The 15,387-nt window shown below is 37.4% G+C and overlaps 1 protein-coding gene across 3 annotated transcripts in view; it reads right to left on the minus strand.

Moving 5' to 3' along the window:
- Positions 1–203: 203 nt before the first annotated feature.
- Klp64D (kinesin-like protein 64D) overlaps positions 204–15,387 on the minus strand; it is a gene marked incomplete at its 3' end in the record, with an annotated part of 94,676 nt that continues 79,492 nt past the window's right edge. For all 3 annotated transcript variants that reach the window (XM_081752660.1, XM_081752661.1, XM_081752659.1), the window contains 4 exon segments: positions 204–440; positions 2,880–3,060; positions 10,000–10,115; positions 11,102–11,277. In XM_081752660.1, the coding sequence (XP_081608786.1) occupies positions 204–440; positions 2,880–3,060; positions 10,000–10,115; positions 11,102–11,277 (710 nt within the window).

A 15,387-nucleotide genomic window follows, 5' to 3' on the forward strand; every position in this document is an offset into this window, starting at 1 on the left:
GGGGCCTTGAATGAGTGACATGTAGTGCCACCTTGTTGAAAGAGCCTTGGGGCCACCTAAAGGACAGGGTGCATAGAAACTGTCGAAGAGCACTCGGAGAAAACAATCAGGAATGAAATTAACAACATTAACTTTAGGGAACTTCACAAAATAAATGTGACAGGTTTAGTTGAGTTTACAGAATGCCCTTCCATATAAATTACCTGATATTCTCGTGGAATGTAGCTGTCAATGATGATGGATTGAAGCCGAGATTCTCTCGACAACTGACGAATGTTGTCTAAAAGTCCTTCCATTTCTCGTTGATTCTCTTGCTGAAGGTCCGATAATTCAGCGCGTGCAGATAAAAGCATTGTCCACACTTTCTTCAATTTCTTCGTCTTCCCGGCCGCCTCTTCTTGCAAACTAGAATAACGCTCCTCAATATCAACTCGTTCGGCCTAGAAAGCAATAAAGTTTGTAAATAATTTAAAACTTATCTTTGCTGGGAGATGAAAAACTGTGATTATATATATATATATATATATAACGGTATACCTTTCGGGTCCTCGCCTGAACATGCAAATTGTAGTGTGGCAACGCTGCAAATAAACCATACAGTTTATCTATCAACAGTCTCGGACTGGGGAATACAGGGCCCCGGCAGGAGCCTCATTCGGGGGCCCCATCTTCATTTTTCATGTACCATGTAAGAGTCTCACAAAATATACTAAATTACAGAATCTTGTAAAACCTTTGCGATGAGGGGTGGCTTTTCTTCATAAAGCTGTCAGCTCCATTAAAGCGTGGTAATGGGGCTCCAGGGTGGGGACCATTCTGTTTCTTTTTGGTGTTACCATAACTTGTCAAACGACTAACAGAGGGTCCCAGCAGAACTTTATAAAAGTCAGTCTCATAAATTTATGTGGCCCAAATACATATTTAGACAATATAATGCTGGGGTCCCATTTTTCATATTGTTGAAATATATTCTTAATAGGCTCCAAAGAAGATTTATAATAAAAGTATTTTTTTTTTCAGAATGCCGAACTGTTACGATCATTTAAGAACATCTTGTATACGGACATTTTTACGAGCTACCCGGTGTTTAAAAAAGCAATTAAATGAAATGAAATCTTTGAGTTTTACGTCCCACGGTTATGCCGGTTAGGCTAAAGGAGACGGTGATTATGAGAAATGAATGAAATGGTGAAATGAAGAAAGTGGGAGGAAACGGGAGAACCTCGAGAAAACTCACGCACACGGTGTTTGTCCATCACAAAGTTCACTTGGCGAGGACTAGGATCGAACCCGGGACCCCAAGCACTAGAGGTGAACGCTCTACCACTGAGCCACCGCGGCCCCTAGCAATTAAATGAGTTTTGGCGAAATAATATTACTTTTGCATTATTTGTTGACACTATTTTTTTGTCTTGTTCTTTTTTTCCCTGTATGTTAACATTTCCCTGTGTAAAATGGCAAAGTTATGCTTATCTGCCAATTCGTTCAATAAAAATAAATATTTAGAGAGTGCCTCGGCAGGAATTCCTGCCCACCTGCCCTGGCCTGTCTATCAATCCATAAAACAGTTACATCGATTCTTTCCAGACGGCAGTTCAAGTCGATGGACGTTGACACTAGCACCATCTATTAACGTAACAATCGATGTATCAGCTGATGAATTTGTAAAGCAATGCTAATCGTTCCAAATTAATTTATGACGTTGCCACATAATGAAATTTTTGATTCCCCATTGCAGCTGAAGTAGGTTCCAGAGGGCATATCATTATATAGCACTTTCACTCTATTTTGATCTGTAGAATAGCCCTCTGTTGGCTGAGCGCAACATCTTAATCTTTCGCGGTCAATATAATTTTTCAAAACGGAATCGGGTTTGAAGAAAACCGAAACCGGACCAGGTAAAAAACCGAACCGGTTTTGGAGAAATCCGATAACCGGTTTCGGTGAAAAACCGAACCGGTTTTGAAGAAAACCGAAACCGGTTTTTGTGCCCACCACTAGTTTGAACATGGCATTTACCATCCATAATCCATCCAAGTCGAATCAGCCAACAGTCACCCACTTTTTATGTCAGAGGAATGTCAAGCGACGGAGATATTTCGTTTAATGAAGGATCGATTATGAGTCATGTGTATTGTAAATGTACACTTCACTTCGAATTTAATTTAGTTCGTAACTAGTGATATATTTTTTCCTTGAATAAAGATGATGCATTTTGATTAGTATTTGAAGAATTTTCTGTGGCATAAACTTCCGCATGCATCTTATTATGCAGATTTTCTTTTGCTGATGACTGCATCGCTGGCATTTTGTTGTTTCTGGAAATATATACTCATTCTTGGGAATACCATAAATAGCTGAATCTTCTGCTATTAGTCTAACCAAGTATCAGTTCATAAATAAATTCTCGGAACGCCAAAATCGAATCAAAATGACCCGGACATTTTTTTTTTTTTTTTTTGTGCATATTCAACCACTACACATATTCATGGAATTAATGTATTCTTCACGTACCTGTCCACAAGTCTCCAAGAAAATAAAGAAGTTAGGGTATGCATTCGTTATTTTGAAAACTATAATATTATCTAGTCAAGTTTGATTAGGTCTTGGCAGTTTCGATAATTTTTCAAATTGTAACAAATTTTGCCAAGCAACCGATTATAAGATGCAGCTGTTGTTAATAACAATCATATGTTTAAACACAGCAATTTCGTTTATCTGTTTTTTCTTCTTTCTTTTAAATAGAATACATCATGAGTAAACAACAAAATTTTATTGTTCGCGTAGGCCACGTTTTAGTCTGTCAATATTACCGTTAGGTATTACTATGGGTCAAAAATATCACATGTTACAAATCAGTCGAAGGTACTTTAACCTACCTCTTTCTGCTGTAATTTGTGTCTTAGCTGCGCTTCTTTCTGTCGCCTATCCTCCAATTCCTTAGCTGACGCCTGCAACAACATTTCCTGTTGTTCTGCTTTCTCCAGCAAGTTTTCTCCACCAATCAGAATCTTCCGCTCAAGATTTCTCAGCTTATCCCGTAGCATCTCCTTATCGCTCCTATTGGAAAGAAGTAACATTAAGATAAAAAGTTGAATAGCAAAAATGCATATAACGTACATAGCCCATACGCAAATAGAACCCTTATATTTCACGTTTCTTTTGTTCCTTGGTAACATTGAACGTTTGTCGCTTTTGTGAAGATACCCGTCTGTCCCTGCAATTTACTTCGTTTGGTTATTTAAGTTTTCAGGAACAATGTAAACATTTATTCACAATTCAAAACGATCACTTCATTTTAAAACTTTTTATTAGTGTCATACTCTGACAACCAAAACATTTGTAAAATTACCTTCGTTTCATCAGCTTGTAAAATAATGAAAATAAAATAATAGGTTCAATCCTTTTTCTTTTGAAACTACATTCCACTGAGACACGTCTGTTCTCCCGGGACATACATTTCTCAAAAGTAATTGAACATATACGTCACTCGATGATCCGAACAAAATCAATCGACCAGAGTAGTTGTCGCTGAATGTCGATTGATCGTTGGTGAGGTGCACAAGTACACACTGTGCCCCTTGGAAACAAGAGACTGTCTCTAGGTTGAGGAACTGCTACTAGTATTTGTCGAGGTTCAACGCCTCAAAAATAATCATCTCCGATATGGGCACAAATCAAGTCGAGTTTCCGTAACTGGTATTTGACAGAGCACCACTACCATCATTTCTATGCTGCACACAGGATAAACCATTCTAAAACCATGGATTACATCTTACGATGCATCGTCTAAATATGAGACCCGTCTGCCTAGCCGCAAGCACGTCACTATCTTCCATGTCACCGAAGACGTACATTAAAGAGGTACTGTGCTCGTTATTCTTTTCATATAGTTAGCCTCTTCTTGTAATGAAATGAAATATTCCAATTTATTGTCCCATGATTATGCTTTTTAATCTAAGGAAGACGATGATTAAGGCAAGTGAATGATGATGAAAAAAATTGGTGGAATGAGAATGTGGGGCGAAAGGGAGTACTCCGAGGAAACCCACGGACACGACCTTCTTGTTTGTTATTTCACCCATTTTCATCCTCAACCATTCTAATCTGTTTTCACATTTTTTTAATTCTTCAGTTTGATTTATGCACCTCTAAGCATAATCTGGTATTATTTACGATGCATGGGAGATTTGTCAGCTTTTATCTCCGATCATCTCATCTGGTATTAAGTTGCATCTGAGCTACTAGCCCTGACAATCCCCTCCACTACACACCTTATATTGGGCTCGCTTTGAAGGATATTTACTTTATGGGAAACCTCGGTGGTGTTCTATTGGGCCAACAGCACTGACAATTTGTCATCTGAACTTTCGCTCGCCACCGCAATAAATTACGTTAGATCACATGCATAGGAATTCTATCCCATTATTTCTTTCAGTTTTCCATAAGCAGTGACGACGATGTTGTAGACGTCATGTTAACAGTCTAAATACGCAAAAATCAATTGATCTGGTGTCAAAACTTTGACAAAGAATGTTACAAAAGGAAATAACATGGATTCCAGTTTCCTGCTTCATGTCATGATAAAACCCGAGGAGTGGCCCTGCGTAGCGTAGTCGCTAACGCTCTTGCCTTCGGTGCGACGGTCCTGGGTTCGATTCCCGGTGGGGGCACTCAGTCGAAAAAGTGGAAAAAGCTTTTTCAGACCAGCCATCCTGAATGAGGTTTTCCCGGGTTTTCCTCATTTACACCAGGCAAATGCCGGGGTGGTACCTAACATATAGGCCACACGTCGCTTCCTCCCTTCTCTTTTTTCCGGATAGTGTGCTCGCCGAGGGAAGTCATCCTTCAAACGTGACGGGCTAACATGGCCATAGATGCTGAAAGCCCAGAAATCTAAATCCTAAAACCCGAGAAGACAGGTAGACGCTTTATTCATGTGGATCCGCATCTGGTTCTTGTTGGATCCGCATCTGGATCTTGTTGGATATTCTCTGGATCCGCATCAAAACGAAGAATGTCTTTTCGATAGATTGAGGTCATGACGGACTGTTGGAGTCCTATACAGGCATCCAGAATTAATTAATACATTAGGTTCGTCAAAAGTACAGATGTTTCCGAATATTTAAGAACTCTACATTCTTTAAAAATCAATTTTCCTTAAAACAAAAAATTATGACCATGCAAACTTAGGTATCAGATACGGTGTTAATAATTACAATATATATATATATAAAGCACAATATTTGAAAACAATGAATATCTAACTACCAATTTTAAAGAATAAAAGGCCATCTTACTATGAATTACTAAGCTTATGGAAATCTCCATAGCCTATTTCTCTTCCGAACACCTTCAACAAGTTTCACTCTATCTTTCGTGATCAACTCTAATGATTTTCAGTCAAAATATTGAACATATTACATTTCTTACAAGGAAGGGTCACGCAGTGGCTCCGCTGAGATCCGAACGAGACAATTGTGTTTGCATTTGATATGTTATAACTAGATGAATTCCAAAGTTATACGTGCCACCGAGCGGAATATCGTGAGTTACAACATATTTTGTAATGTAAGAACTACAAAAAAATACCTGTTAGAATAGTTTGAACCGAGTCATTTGTTCGGAAACGGTTGGGTAAGTGGAAAATTCGGCCAACACGTATCCCATCATTTTCAACGACAAACATTTTTGGAGTAAAAACTTTGTCCCAGGGTCCCCCGCAGGGTCCCAGACGGGGTCCAACTCAAAATTTTCAAATGGCAAGGGGGTTAAAGGGCACATCATTTGAAAGCTTTTGTAAAATGAAAGAAAATGCAGCAAGTCTCGACTCTTTACAACAACTGTGTGCAAAATGGCGACGTGTCAAAGTGTAAACAAAAACTTAATTGAAAAGTCCATGGTTACCCCTATAAATCGGAAACGGTAAGACAAATGTGAAAACAGGAAAGGATGTGTGGCATTATTTTCAAAGTACAACGATTTAAGTGAAAACGTCTTGTCCCAGGGTCCCCACATGGTCCCAGGTGAGGTCCAACTAAAAAATTTTAAATGGCAAGAGAGGTACGACATCGTTTGAAAGCTGTTGTTAAGTGAAAGAAGATGGAGGACGTCTCGACTTTCTACGACAACCCTGTCCAAAATTGCGGTGGGTCAAAATGTAAACAAAAGCTTAATTGAAAATCGATGGCCACCTTGAATCCAAGAGGGCCGCTTAAAACCTATATCGAAAGAATAAGCATACCAAAATGCTGAAGCTACGAAAACAAATTTGGCATTAATGTTGATTAGTAAATGACTAAAATATGCAAAATGTACAAAAGCGCAACAAAATTGTTGTACTTTGAAAATAATGCCACACTCCCTTTCCTATTTTCATATTTGTCTCACCTTTTCCGATTTATAGGGGTAACCATAGACTTTTCAATTAAGTTTTTGTTTACATTTTGACCCACCGCCATTTTGCACAGGGTTGTCGTAGAGAGACGAGACTTGCTGCATTTTCTTTCATTTTATAACAGCTTTCAAATGATGTGCCACTTAACCCCCCTTGCCATTTGAAAATTTTGAGTTGGACCCCGTCTGGGACCCTGCGGGGGACCCTGGGACAAAGTTTTTACCCCAAAAATGTTTGTCGTTGAAAATGATGGGATACGTATTGTCCGAGTTTTCCATTTACCCAACTGTTTCCGAACAAATGACTCGGTTCAAACTATTCTGCCAGCTTTGTAGCTTTTATATTACAAAATATGTTGTAACTCACGATATTCCGCCCGGTGGCACGTATAACTTTGGGATTCGTCTAATTATAACATCAAATGCAAACACAATTGTCTCGTTCGGATCTCAGCGGAGCCACTGCGTGACCCTTCCTTGTTAGATGAGAAACTAAGCGTAATCAACTGTTATTCCATAACCACACATCTTATAGATACCAATTTAATTAAAATTCGAAAAGAGCGAAGTTCGAAATTGAGCTGTAAAGCTATATAATCGGCCTTTTTTTTTTTATAGTTGTAAAAATTCCCGCTAAAGTTTAACCAGATATAGTAGATTTTAAGGCGTCCAGCGGACATTCCGGCAATACGCACTAGATATAGCAAAGGCAGAAGGATGCTTCCACTGCACAATCTAGGTGTTAAAAATACCAAATTTAATACTTTTTAAGGATCAATCTTTTTAGCAGTTTCCTGCATTCAGCACTACTTGTAAGAAACTATACGATACATTTATTATGACATCACACAATACTTGAAATGAAATGAAATCTTCGAGTTTTACGTCCCACGGTTATGCCGGTTAGGCTAAAGGAGACGGTGATGATGAGAGATGAATGAAATGGTGGAATGAAGAAACGAGAGAACCCCGAGAAAACCCACGCACATGGTGTTTGTCCACCACAAAGTTCACTTGGCTGGAGCAGGGTTTGAACCCGAGACCTCACACAATAATTAAATGTGCGAATCCCGAATATGCAACATACCATAGGAGCGCATGTAAACTATCCTAAGAGAGGAATCAAGAAAATTCAAAATTTAGTACAACATTATATATTATATTATTTCAATTAAGACATAATTGCAGTTACATCTAGCATTACCTTGGTTCAATATCTTATGTATATAATGTGGTGGAAATACTTAATACAGCATAAAGGAGCAATTTCGTTTAACTTGCCGAGTTCTTGTAAAGCGTTGGGGGGAATGGTTACGAACACAGGTTTTGGTCTCCTGTGCGTGCTCAGTATTACTCACAGCCAAAGACATAAAATGAATAATACGTAAGAGCTACTTTAATTGGCTGAAAAATTACATTTTTCATACAGAATGGTAGCGGAGGAACGTCCGTGGGAAAGCGGATATTCAAATTTTCTCATCAGACAATTCTAATAATAAAGCAGAAAAAATAATAAATGTTCAATGAAGTTCGAATATGTTTTAACGTTTAGTAGCTTTCTGAATTTGTCCATGAATGCATTATGAATAATATATATATAAAAGTTTATCATAAAGCGATCCCACGACTTTGGCTTACTATGCCAATCTAATCACTACGCTACCATGATATACAAAGAATTAAAAATGTAGGATTGAACCGAGATTCGAGCCTGTCTCTTCGGTTTACCGTGGCGATACGTTAGCCACTACGCTACCCAACCCAGTCCGTTACTTAAGACACTGGGTTATCTAAACACAGCAGGAGTCCATGTAGTCTCTGAGTGACTGAACACCGACTCCAAGAGTGAGACAGAACGAATGGTTGTTCAAGAAACGAACTGGGTAGTGTAATGCTTAGTATCGGCACGTTAAGCCGGAGCCTGAATTCGAATCCCAGTCCGATTATGCATTTTTCACTCTGTATATCATTGAAGTCACACCTACAGGGGAATTGGTATGGTATAGAATCGGTTATTTATTCCATTTATTACGCTACTCAGCTTACTTTTAGGTCGATGTCCAATAGGAATGAAGGGCGTGTGCCTATTCAAGGAACGGACTGGGTGTAACTATACGATCTAGTTCATCGATTATTAATGAAGAAAATTTTAATTTTTAAGTGAACCTCGTATAAAAGCGCTCTCAAGAATTTTTCTCTCAGCAAACAGACGAATATGCATATGTGTGTGTGCGTCGCGTCTGCGACGGAGATCTTGGTGATCCTCTCGTCTCCCCAAATAAGGTGCTAAAATTCAGCGCAGGAAGCAAACTTCGTCTCTAAAAATTCCTGCATATGGGTTGTCATAACTATTTTTAACTTTGACATCACCAGACTGTATCGTGAGCCGATCCACTGCGTAGAAACGCGAGGAGACGGGGAGAAAAGTTAAGTAAGTCTGACAATTGGCGGGTGTGACAACAGTTTGTTACCATGAAGGCTGTTCTGGACAAGTAAACACATAAGACTGCGTATAGTATTATACATCTTTTTACGTTGTTAAGTGCAATGCTACAATACATATTAAAAGTGCGTTAATAACAATGAAAATGTCTCAAAGTAAAGATTGAAACCTTAAAATGTTCGTCTGTAATAGTTACTTCTAAATAGTCTTAACGACGAGGAGCAGCAGAGCAGCGTAAAGTTTCTGGTCTATGAACAAAAGACGAAATGGATGAAGAGGGAATGCAACCCGTAACCTTCAGGACTTCCCCCCTGGAACCACCAAAAATGATTTTTCTTCAGCATCAATGTGAGTGCAAAGTGACAGTGCGAAATTATGGAAAATAACGATGTAGTGAAATACAACCGGTAACCCGCGACTACCGCGCCTTCCGCGATTGCAATACGAATAATTGGACCTAATGCTATATTTCATTATCATATTCAATCATTCAAATTAAAGTGCCAAATGTAAAGTAGTATGTGTTTGTGCTGTTTTAGTGTTGTTAATTAAAGTGAAAAGTGAAATCTTGAGTATCCTTTACCAAAATAATTATCATGGTATAAATTTACATTTTCTAGTTTTAAGAAATAATTTAATTTACTTTTCTTTTCAGCACAAATAACCAGTGCCTATGCAACGTAATAATTTTCACATTATTAAATTGTATTGGCATTGAGAATACAATTAAAATCAACTTTTATGTCGATTTCCCAGAACGTTCTGACTCGAACTCTGAACCGTGTTGTCCAGTGGCTATATGGTCGGCTTTGGTGGACGATCCAAACTGTTATTAAAATCTAAAGGAGACGTATAAATCGTAGAGGATCGAATCCCGGACTGTTGTAAATGTCCAAACCCTCCTAGGGAACTAAAGGACACGAACCACATACACTTATATGGGCACCATCATATTAGCGCATCGATATAGAATTGTGGAGACCTGGATTTTATCCGGCTCAGTCCCGTATATTTCTCTTTTCGAATTTTCATTCCAATTACATTTACCCACATACAGAGGAAATACTGTTAGCTATTGCATCCTCAGAGCACATATCGAAAAGCTATTATTATATTTAAGAAAAATGATGAATGAAAAGGAAAGAAAATCATGAACGTACTGAGTTTTTTGAAGTTCATTTTGGCTTTGTTCCAATTCAGATGCTAATTTCTGTCGCTCCTCTTCTACCATATCCTTACTCTCTGCTAATCGCATGCGGTCGGATGAAATTTTAGCCTGAAAGTCAAATGGAAGTTTATTAATTCTTTCCATTAAGAAAAATTACTATATATATGCACTTATTAAACATTAAATCAAATATCGATTGTACCACTTTCTCTGCAAGCAATTGTTCCTTTTTGTTCCTTCGCAAGTTCAGAAGGAACGGCTACATTCTTTGAAGGAATACACTTAACGAAGGTAAAGGACTTATTGAAAGGATCTTCTGAAACCAAATTGCTACTTGGACTATTTCAGAAATGTAACAGCCCAGCCCACTGAACAACTGAAAACCCAAAGACCAATTTTACACATATAAAGCTAAATATCTGTTTGTCTATTTTTAGATAAATCTACATCGTTGACCTGTCATACTTCTACATCAGGTTTCCCAGTTATTTCGCGAGCACGAATTTACTGAGCGTTCCAGATTACGATTTACATATTTTCAGAGAAGAGTCGAAAGCTTGGAAGTTTAAAGAAAATTCAGGAATTACAGGAATTTGCAAGTAGAATGATAAGCAGAATTCCTGATCGTGGTTTTCCATTTCCTTAATCAGTCTATACAAGCATCTTCCATAAGTAAGCGTCCAAGTTCTTAGGAAGTTTTATAAATACTTTAAGAAGCTGTTTCTAGTACAATATCGGTGAGCGAGAGATTAAATAAGCAAAATGTAAATCCCCACTCGATTTAAGTTTCAAAAGTTGAAATCCTCCGAAGAAGCTAACAAGCAAAATGAATGAAATATTAGGATCCCAATAAAACTACGCAAATGGTCTTAAAATGATATTATTATCATCAAAAGTAACGGGTTTGTTTTATCTTCTTTTACATAGTGTCCAAGTTTTTACATCACACGAAAGATTTTCCTTGGCTCCTTATTAACGACCCGTAAAAGACACTTTTCTCTTTTTTAAATGTTACTTTCGGTATTTCTAACTCAACTATTTTTGCCTCTTAAAAATGGTTTAAAATTTACTTAAAAAGTTTTCAGCCATCTTACCTTCAATTCCTCGATCTGATCCTCAGAGAGTATCTTATTCTTGTTCTTTTTCTGCTTTTTCTTCTCCTTCTTTGGCTCTTCCGATACATTATCTTGTATTATGTTGTCTATATCTTTATCGGTGCCTCCTCCCTCCTCGGTTGATTCTCCTTCCTCTGTGTCCGTTTCAGTACTTCCTGCAATCACAACTTTAATTTAGAATCATATTAAACAAACCCACAACTCAACAACCACTAACCCTTATAGTACCCTGGGAATTCCACTGGATGATTAATTTCCTGGTATGATTTCGGCAAACAATCCTGTCGCCATCGACTGCCAAACACTACATAAAGAACTCCGGCATTACAAAGATTTTTTACATGTTATTTAACTTAGTTTTTTTGAAACCAATCACTAAAATCAACAATTACTTTTTTCCCTTTTGGTGATCACCTACACACACTAGCGGAAAAGTTGACGGTACTAATTATATATACGCAAAAGGAATTTTGGACGTAATTATTTACATATGTGTGTCCAAGTTACATACACGAAGGAGAAATCCGTGTTATTCCCTTTCACCTTGAAATTGTACATATTGTAAGGATCCCCACCTTTCAGTGCGAGTATATGTTATCCATACACATGTGCTACTGTTTACAATCATCAATACAAGCAGACGATACACATACAGTACACAGGAAGACACTAAGCCAGCACGACCGGACCCGAGGAGGAACGAGCCACCCAGAAATCATCTATAAAAATGGACCCGAAGAGGAAAGAGCTATCAGTTGACCACTGATCGCTTAACCTACACCTGCTCCTGAGGTCGCCCTGGAGGAAGGAGTACTACCTTGCTCAAATCCTTGGAGGCTGTCATGAGTTAAGGCAGCGTTTCCCAACCTTATTTGTAAATATAAAATACCGTGGTATTTTAATGTGATTACTGATCTCCTTCTTACAGGGAAGAAAGCTCGATCACTAACTTTCCCCCGTGGTAAATCATTATGCTTATTTTTTATTCTAATTTTAAAATAGAAAACAATAGCAATGAAATATAGGACTCGGGTTTTTAAAAATCCACTTTCTCTTTCGAAAACTGTATCTAACCTTTCACTAAAAGGGAAGATCACTAAATAACAACAAATAAACAAATCTCCTATACTTTTAAAACACAAATGTAGGTAATTTGTATGCATGTTTGCTTTGTTGAATTTATTGAATGATATGTTAAAATTTCAAGTTACAAAATGGTCTGCAATAATGGTTATGACAATGATAAATACGTTTTTCAACATTAAAAATGTACAGAAAAGTAACACAGTATGAAACTTAAAATTGTAAATTTATAGTAGAGGTTCATAGTAATGTGAAATACAAATATACATTTTCCCCTATGTCTTGCAATCTGGTTTCTATAGAATTAATAATTTGTTTCGATTTTCTCGCGGCACACTGGTTGGGAAACGCTGAGTTAAGGGGATTCCTAACTACAACCTAAACCTCCGGGGATAGCATGAACTAAGAAGGTTACCACAATACCGTATCGTGAAGTCGATACAGACGCCCTGGAAGCTGCCATGAGCTAAAAGGTTCCCGTGCAAAGCATTTTCTTCCTTCACCTTACTTGTTATAAGGAAAGACTCTGATATATTTCTCTTTATACATTGACATTTTGTAATATTTCTTTTATAAAATAAAATTCGGTGAAGGGTCAATCCCGAACTGTTATTGTCTCTACCCAATAGACATTATAATATAATTTCTTTATGAGATGAATATTCGTTTTTAAAAATCCAGTGAAGAAAGAAAAACTTTTTGAATAATTCAGTTAATTATATTTCGTTATAACTGTTGACTAATTTGGTTAGTAATGATGATGTTCTACCTCCTATCCATATTTAACGTTAAATTTTTCTCTTACAAAAAAGATTTGAGAACTGTCCTATCGATAAGTCATGAGCTAGTGTCAGGGTCGTGCCGTGGAAAATTAGCGCCTGGGGCGAGAGTATACGACGGCGCCCCTATACATATATTAAAAGCAATTTTTCCTATCTTTTTTATTTTTCTCCCGAATTTTTCGCCCCTCTTACTTCGGCGCCCGGGGCCGTCGCCCCTCCCAAGGCACGGCCCTGGCTCCTGAATAGAACTTGCAAGTCCTTTTTATATTTTGTTCTTTTAGTCTTTTTACGACCGCTGTTCCAATTTTTTATATTTTTTTTTTTCTGTTTTAATGTCTGATTTTGTAGTATTATGATTTAAAATACATTTTTTAAGAAGTTTTATTATGAATTTTTGATGTAAGGGGTGTCCCACAAAAAACGCAACTTTTGAAATGCCTGCCATTTCTGTTCTAGTAAATTGGTAGCACTGAAAGTTTAGTGAGAAAATGGAAGGAAGCCAGGAAGAAAGGGAGATTATAAAGGCAGGAGACAAGGTGATGAATTGGAATGCAGGATTCTCGATAAATAAAGAGTGGGAGAAGATTCTGCTTAAAGAAGAAGAAATGAAAAGGAAGAAGAAAGAAAGAGAAAAAATTAACAAGGAGAATAAGGACAATTAGAGGACAGAATACATCCAGCGAAAAAAGTAAACTTTTAATTGGACACGTGTGCAGCTAAAAAGTGAAAGTGAAAGCCACACAAGTGTTACTTTTTAATGAAGGATCAGAGCCTAATTAAAAGTTGATCTCCGGAAAGTATATATAAGTGATGACCATCTCCCAAGCAGCCAGAAGGAGTGGAAGTCTGATGAAGACACAGTTATTGTGTTGAAACTGTTACGTGATACTGTTTTTAACATATTATCACATAACCTTACTCAGTGTGTTATTGTGTATTAGTACAAAATGGAAACAAGGCCTGATAGAATAGAAAAGAACGATTTTGATCTGTTGTCTTTTGTGGTTAGAAGTCACAGAGCGCCGTATAGCGTATGATCGTAATCTGTTTTCTTAACGTGTAGGAATGGAGCGCTTTACAACGGAACAGGGTTTTGTCACAGTGAAAATTTATTGAAACGTCATTACAGTCAATCTATTCGGTGAATTTACGTTGAGCAAACATTCCACGGAGTTTGCGAACTGTTTCGGTACATTTTACCACATTTTTAATAATGTTTCACTATGACAACACGCTGTTCCTAGTGAAGCACACCATTCGTACCCGTACAGAAAGCAGATAACATTCATATGTTCCTTTACCCGTGCCAATCTATTCCTTTCTGTCATGCTTATATAGCATTGGTCATAGGACTATTTACAATTGAAACATGTGCAATTACATTATTACTCGGATGCTTGAATATATATTAACTTCCGCTATTATTACCCAAACACTACTTAAAATTTTATTTACTTTTTAACTTACAAACAGATTCTTTTACTTGCATGCAATTATGATTCCTGAAAATCCTTCGCACATCTTAACTTTTGGCTCTTCCCTAGAGTCTTGTTCACAAAGGATAAAAAGAGGAGGCGAAACAATGAAACCAATCAGGACAATAATAAGACAAACCCATCGGGGTAGAGCAGTGCGACGAATACTTTGTGTTAGTTGCCAGTCACACATCAAATAGTGGAGAAGCACACTGTGAAATGGTAGCTCAATTTGTGTTCTTTTGTTCAGGAAGAGAAGATTGCCAGCTCATGGATGCTACTTTTTAATTACTGTTTTCAATTCCTTCCTTAATCAACCCTTATGTATATTAAGCTTTGGATTTTTTAAAGAAAACGCATTTTCAAAAACAAGTCTTTCTATTTCATTCTTCGCTCCAAAATTCGTAAATTGGACACGATGATTAAAACGTTCATACAATACTGGCAGAAAAACAAAAATAACATCAGCTTCTTCGCATTGCTCCACCTCGGTGAGTTCGTTCCTACTATTTTTCTAATGATTTTATTTCTCCTCCTGTTTTTATCTTCCGTGAACAAAGCTCTGAAAGAAAGCCAAAAACTCAAAATGAAACAACTAAAAGTAAAAAGCTTCTTACTCACCGCAGCCAAACGTTCATCTAATAAGTACTTTCGGAAATTACTACTTCCATCTTGAGCTTAGCAGTTCGAAATAGAAAATGTACAAATGGGCAAGAAACATGGATGGGAAAAACGCCAGGTTAAAAGGAGTAAATAATATGAAGTAAACCGCTTCTCGTCAAAGAAAAGTTTGTACACATGTTTCTTCATTGTTTTAGTGTTTCTTTCCAACCGGTGAAAATATGTGCCAAAAAGATCACTCCAAATTGTATTTATGTCACCTGCTGTGTCTAAATTAAGTGCAGGTCTCTCTTTATAAATATAA

Source organism: Thermobia domestica, chromosome 3, assembly GCF_964235325.1.
Source record: "Thermobia domestica chromosome 3, izTheDome1.hap1.1, whole genome shotgun sequence".
NCBI classification, from domain to species: Eukaryota; Metazoa; Arthropoda; class Insecta; order Zygentoma; family Lepismatidae; genus Thermobia; species Thermobia domestica.